At 37.3% G+C, this 7464-nt stretch overlaps 1 protein-coding gene across 1 annotated transcript; it reads left to right on the forward strand.

Annotated features, from left to right (window-relative positions):
• Nucleotides 1–2736: 2736 nt before the first annotated feature.
• On the forward strand, nt 2737–7464 carry LOC132144776 (XK-related protein 8-like). Its single transcript, XM_059555348.1, has 4 exons — nt 2737–3143; nt 3404–3600; nt 6617–7171; nt 7205–7464. Coding segments are annotated over exons 1-4 (1068 nt in total). The 5' UTR covers nt 2737–2829; the 3' UTR covers nt 7207–7464.

A 7464-nucleotide genomic window follows, 5' to 3' on the forward strand; every position in this document is an offset into this window, starting at 1 on the left:
CCCGATCGACTGGACGAGCCCTTAGTCTGCATGTATGAGTTTATCTGCCTGACTGGTTTGGTTCCCAGGAATCGTACCCATAAGATGCATCAAGTACGGATGGGTGGTGTCTGCATGACCGGTTAGCTTTCTTGCGGTTGGACTGCGTGGAACTACTGTCCGAAGGTGCTGTTGCTTTGCTGTTAACAACTGGACGGACATCGTTGTATTTTGTGTTTGTGTGTGTATACGTGTGTGTTTTATATATTTTTTTCTTTTGTACTAGTTATTTCTATTTTGATTTCAAATCTGTAAGGTTTAAATTGAAAGTGTTAACACCTCTATTCCATTCGTTGTCTCTGTAAAGTGACAATTCTGAGTGTTTCAAGTGACAATTCTGAGTGTGTTTCAACTGTGACAATTCTCTGTGTAACTTCATTCTGTCGTTACAGGAGCTCAGTGCGTAAAGCAGGGGCGGATTGCTGGTGGTGGTCTTTCTCACGAGTGCTGTGTCATGAGTGGCATGTGTGTGTGTGTGTGTGTGTGCGCACAGGTGTACGGGCAAGGTGACTTTGCGTGGAGGCCTTATGTGCCCTTTATCCCCTGCCCTGCCTCGGCTCCTTGTTCGCTGACTTCTCAGGTCGCTCGGTGTGTGTCTTGTTGAATAGTGACATTGTTGTTGATTGTGTCTTGTGAATCTTATACAAAGTATTTATTTTGAATAAAATTCATATATATTTTTGTATCCACGTCTCCTGCCACTCTACTGTGAACGAACCTGTGTTGTCTTAAAGCAGAAATTCCATTGTATTGTCCCTGGCAAGGTTCCAGGGTGGCGTAGTCGCTAGTCGATCTCCTCCGATTTCCTCGCCCCGTTACATTCAGTATCAGAGTAAACAAGAGATTACCCATAAGCGTGTAAATCAATGCTCATTCCCTTATCTCAGAAGACAGAGGTTATGCTTGGGTTTTAATCAATTTAGCACAATGGTCCCTTAAAAAAACAGCTTTCTTCAAAATATATTTTGTGTTCCACAGAGGAAATTCACACAGGTTTGGGAGTAAATGATGATATAAGTTTAATTGGGGGGGGGGGGGGGAGTTAATTATCATAACTAATTATCACTACAATGTTTTCGGAGTTTGATTCCATTAGGATTGGTTTTCTAAATTGTTAAAATTTCCAATTCTATTTAATTCCTTCAGGATTTCTAGAAATGAGTAAGTTGTCAAAGACTGAAACTCATTTTATATATGAATATGTCATATATTACATTTCCATATAGAATAATATTTGAAAACTCAGTTCTAAGGGAGGTACTTAAGATTTTAAATGATACAACACACTTTCTGAATCTTGAATTTGAAATGTTGCCACCAATAAAGAGGTTTAGCTGTAGACTGTATATATATAGTACTGTATTTAATAGAACTAAGAGACTTGATTTCAGTATAAAGTCTTCTTGTCAAAAAAATGCTAGTTTGATGAGCATAAGACACTTGCTGCATAAAATAGCCTAATAAAGTCCTTTCACGTCACCATTCCACCAGCCTTCACTTCACATAACTGTCTTTTATCATCCATTTTCTTAGCAATGCAATTTGATTAATAAAATGATATAATTTACATATTCAGATCGCTCCACATATCTAAGCTCGTCTGTCCCGTGAAATTTTCAACCGATTTATGAATAAGTACGAGAAGTGGTAGCCTGGTAATACCAGACTCTGCTACTTCACTTTGCTTCGTACAGAAGCGAAATGAAATTGAGCGGAAGTAGGAAGTCTGACGTAGTCAGGCTAGAGAAGTGGCCGCTCCACTTCACATTGTTGTACATTTAAATTTGAATTTGTTGTGTCAGATCATGATTGGTGTAGCGCAATATAGGTGACAAATGCAACCACAACGTCTCAGACTCACAGATATGTACAAATAAACAGCAATTTTTCGACTTCTGAGCATTAGTTGGTGTTTTGTACACATTATCACTTTAATTATAATTCAAATGAATTTTGTTTTATTGACCACAATATCATTGCTAGTTTCTGAGATCACTTTTAAATTAATTTTAAAATAGTTAATCATGTGACATGAAATCCCACGAAATGTTAATATAATGTTGTGGGTTTAACAAAAGATAAATTCCCTTTAACACAGATGGCGCTATACTGTAGTTTTAAAAATGTGTAAAAACATTCAGTAGATAGGCTACTTTCAACCTACAAATCACATCATAACTTAAAAATAACAAAATGAGCTTAAGGTAGAATTAAATCCACCTCCTCCTTCTGACAGATAACACTTCTCTTGCCTAAGGAAAACACTTAATTTATTAAATAATTACATAAATCGATCAATTAATTAAATAATTAATATAATTCATTTTGCGTTAAGTGCTTGATTATACTTAAATATACACATAACAAAAGCACTAATATTAAATAGTATTTTAGTGTTTATTTTTTATTTAAAAAATCATTTGTTTTGTAAGTTTTGTCTGAGTTCTTGATGCTTTCACAACGCTTTCATCAGCAGGTGTCGCCAGCACCTGCTGATTCAAGTTTCTTGAAACATCGAATCATTTTGCAATTGGTTAAACTGTTTCAATGCTTCTAAAAGCCTCGTTTGTCTTATAACTGTGAATGACTGCTCAGTTTCCAGATTTATTAAATTAAGCATAGTGAGCAAATATTTGGCATTTCCTTCTTTTTAAGTGACATGGGAGTTGTGGGTGTTAACTTTACTTTCTGTTTCAGATCGTTCTGTTTCAGTCTCTCTCTCTACAGAAAAACAAAAACAAAAAACCTTACATGATCATGGTGTAAGGTTTGCTCATACTGGACTGAATCATGGTGGAGACTCAGGAGAGATTCACTTTATTTCATTTATTGGAATATCTGTTTACTTTGATGGGACTGTTATTGTTCCTGCTGGATATAGCGCTGGACATTTGGACTGTTGTGTCATTATATAAGGATGGGGCCTATGTGTATATGGCAGTGCTGATCTTTCTGCTGCTGGGCTCTTCAGTGTTGTTACAGGTGTTCAGCTGGCTCTGGTACTCTGATTACCTGGAGAAGATTGAGACTAAGGTGGAGAAATTTGCAGACAGGCATTCACTGATCAAACCATTTCACTTCCTGCTGCTCGGAGTCTACCTCAGGTCTGTGACAGATTTACTTCTCAATATACAGTACACTTTAGTGTATATTTTTAAGAAGAGCCCTATTACCGGAATAAGATACTTCATCATTAACTCATCTTTATATATTTCCAAACCATTTAGACTTGTTAGTCAAATTTTTTGTTTACAAATCTAAATAAAACATGTACTTCAAATGTAGAGCAAAATCCAAATTGTGGCCTCACTGTTGGCTGTTGTAAAGTGTTTCTTGAGTAAAAGCAAGTACCTTGTGTTCACAGGTATGCTGGGGTGATAGAGACATCGACAAAGGATTTTCGTCATCACACTTATAGTTTCATTAGAGAGGGTATGGCTATTAACCTTTACCTTGAACTTCAGATGCTTCGTATATTTGAGACATTTTCTGAAAGTGCCCCACAAGTTGTACTCGTCACGTCTATAATCCTACAGAGAGGAGAGCTGGAGCTTATTACAGGTCTGTTTCAAATCCAAAACACTTTGTTTCTTTCAGATCATAATTCTTATATGTCTCAAAACCACTTAAAGTGATAATTCAAAGTTAGTCATGTGACTGCTGCAGAGCCCTGGAGGGCAAAGCATAGATATCCACAGAACTCATAGCTTCAGACCAGTCAAGTTTCCATTTATTTCAAGCCACAAATATTTTAGATCATTTCTCAAAACAAAAACAAAGATATGTGAACAAACTGGAAGTTTTGTAATCCATAGAAAGCACCTCAGTGCTCAGTGCAGTATGTCAGTCAGTAAACAGCGTGTTATTCTAAAATGCTTAACATAGTGTAATAGGGGCATCCCAATTTGTGTACTTATGCACTATTGTATGCCATTTTGTTTAAATAGTGATTACATGTGATTAGTGAGTTAACAGTCCATACTTTTGACATGACAATACTTTATCTTTTCAGTAGAGTCTGCTGCAGAGCAAGATTAAACCATTAAAGGGATAGTTCACCCAAAACGAAAATTATTTCATTAATGACTCTTCCTCATGTCGTTCCAAACCCGTAAGACCTCGGTTTATCTTTGGAACACAGTTTAAGATATTTTAGATTTAGTCCGAGAGCTCTCAGTCCCTCCATTGAAACTGTGTGTACGGTCTACTGTCCATTTCCAGAAAGGTAAGAAAAACATCATCAAAATAGTCCATGTGACATCAGAGGGTCAATTAGAATTTGTTGAAGCATCGAAACTACATTTTGGTTTAAAAATAGCAAAAACTATGACTTTATTCAGCATTGTCTTCTCTTCCGGGTCTGTAATTGACCCTCTGATGTCACATGGACTACTTTGATGATGTTTTTCTTACCTTTCTGGACATGGACAGTATACCGTACACACAGTTTCAGTGGAGGGACAGAAAGAGCTCTCGGACTAAATCTAAAATATCTTTAACTGTGTTCCGAAGATGAACAGAGGTCTTAAGGGTTTGGAATGACATGAGAGTCATTAATTACATAATTTTCATTTTTGGGTGAAGTATGCCTTTAAATTGATGTATTTTTGTACTTTTGAACTTGTATGTTTTGGTTTTGTGGACTTTTTTATGGGTTTTTATGGACAAAAATTTGAAAGAATATGAAAAAATCACCTTTTGTGTTTCTAAAACGAACTAAAGTGGGTTTGGAAATGTCACAATGCTGAGTACAGGTGCTGGACATATCATTGGAATATCATCAAAAAGTTGACTTATTTCAATAATTCCATTCAAAAAGTGAAACTTTTATATTCATATATATTATATTCATTCATTACACACAGACTTATATATTTCAAATTTTTATGTTCATTTCTTTTAATTTTGATGATTTTAACTGACAACTAAGGAAAATCCCAAATTCAGTATCTCAGAAAATTAGAATAACTTAAGACCAATACAAAGAAAGGATTTTTAGAAAACTTGGCCAACTAAAAAGTATAAAAATGAAAAGTATGAGCATGTACAGCACTCAATACTTAGTTGGGGCTCCTTTTGCCTGAATTACTACAGCAATGCGGCGTGGCATGGAGTCGATCAGTCTGTGGCACTGCTCAGGTGTTATGAGAGCCCAGGTTGCTCTGATAGTGGCCTTCAGCTCTTCTGCCTTCTTGGGTCTGGCATATCACATCTTTCTCTTCACAATACCCCATAGATTTTCTATGGGGTTAAGGTCAGACGAGTTTGCTGGCCAATTAAGAACAGGGATACCATGGTCCTTAAACCAGGTACTGGTAGCTTTGGCACTGTGTGCAGGTGCAAAGTCCTGCTGGAAAATGAAATCTGCATCTCCATAAAGTTGGTCATTAGCAGGAAGCATGAAATGCTCTAAAACTTCCTGGTATATGGCTGCGTTGACCTTGGACCTCAGAAAACAGTAGATGACATGACACCCCAAACCATCACTGACTGTGGAAACTTTACACTGGACCTCAAGCAATGTGGATTGTGTGCCTCTCCTCTCTTCCTCCAGATTCTGGGACCCTGATTTCCAAAGCAAATGCAAAATTTACTTTCATCAGAGCACATAACTTTGGACCACTCAGCAGTAGTCCAGTCCTTTTTGAAGCGAGATGCTTCTGAGGCTGTCTGTTGTTCAAGAGTGGCTTGACACAAGGAATGCAACAGCTGAAACCCATGTCTTGCATGTGTCTTCATGTATTGTTTCTTGAAGGACTGACTCCAGCTGCAGTCCACTCTTTGTGAATCTCCCCCACATTTTTGAATGGGTTTTATTTCACAATCCTCTCCAGGGTGTGGTTATCACTAATGCTTGTACACTTTTTTTATACCACATCTTTTCCTTCCCTTCTCCTCTCTATTAATGTGCTTGGATACAGAGCTCTGTGAACAGCCAGCCTCTTTTGCAATGACCTTTTGTGTCTTGCCCTCCTTGTGAAAGGTGTCAATGGTCGTCTTTCGGCCAACTTTCAAGTCAGCAGTCTTCCCCATGATTGTGTAGCCTACAGAACTAGACTGAGAGACCATGTAAAGGCTTTGCAGGTGTTTTGAGTTGATTAGCTGATTAGAGTGTGGCACACGGTGTCTTCAATATTGAACCTTTTCACATTATTCAAATTTTCTGAGATACTGAATTTGATTTTCCTTAGTTGTCAGTTATAAACATCAATATTAAAAGAAATAAACATTTGAAATACATCAGTCTGTGTTTCAGTTTTTGAATGGAATTAGTAAAATAAATTTAGTCATTTTTTGATGATATTCTAATTATATGACCAGCACCTAAATATGGTGAAAGAATTGCTATTTTGATTTAACAATAGTCCTCAAATTTAATTGTCAAAATAATTTTCCAAGAGTGCTGACTTTTTTTCCACTCAATTAGAAAAAAATTACCTAGAAAGTATGTGATTTCGGTTGCAGATGTTTTGCTTTGTGTTGCTCAGTGTTTCAGCATCAGCATGGCTGTGATTATTTACACACAAGCATATATACCACGTGATATTAAATTTCATGCAATGGTAATTTGTTTCAGGTTTAAAAATCCTCTCATCAGCTGCTGCAATTGCCATTAGCGTTGCTATGTACCACCGCAGCATGCGTATTGGTCTTCCTGAAAAACGCAAGATGAGTTGGATCTCCACTGGCGTCTACTTCCTGTGGAACTTGTTGGTGATTATTCCTCGTGTTACTGCTCTGGCACTCTTCTGCAGTGTATTGCCATGCTACATTATAGCTCACTTCCTGTCCTTGTGGATGCTGCTGGTTTTAGTGGCCTGGAGCCAGAAAACAGATCACATGAAAAGTCCTGGTTGGGAATGGCTCTTCAGAGCTACTGTTGGACTCATCTGGTACTTTAGTTGGTTTAACGTATCAAAAAAAGGAAACATCAAAGTAAAGATGGCTCTGTATTATAGTTTCATGGGTTTGGACACAGTGATGCTGCTGGGCTTCTGGTGCTGGAAGGTGTTTGAGTATGAAGGCTGCTGGAGCTCCTTAAATCCTTACATGGTGATCCCGACACTACTAGGTTTGTATGTCATTGGAATACTAGTGAAAATTATATACTACAGATGGTTTCATCCCAACTGTGATAAAGAGAAAATCACTGAACCCACTGAAGAAGGAAAGTACAAAAGAGCTGCAACATACGACATGGACGCAGACTTGTCCCTGGAAGATCCAGCTGCAGCTCCTGCGCAGCCTCTCACTGGAGTCCTCAAGAGGAGCAGGAACATGGCTGCTAATTTCTTCTTCTAGCTCTTGGTTGAATTTTTAAAGTTAAAGTTTTATTTATAAAAATGTATTATTGTAGTAATATTTTGTATTTTATACAGAGAATACCTAGTTTTGGTTGAAATAACTTTGACAAATATATATATA

This window comes from Carassius carassius, chromosome 8, assembly GCF_963082965.1.
Source record: "Carassius carassius chromosome 8, fCarCar2.1, whole genome shotgun sequence".
In the NCBI taxonomy this organism is placed as follows: domain Eukaryota; kingdom Metazoa; phylum Chordata; class Actinopteri; order Cypriniformes; family Cyprinidae; genus Carassius; species Carassius carassius.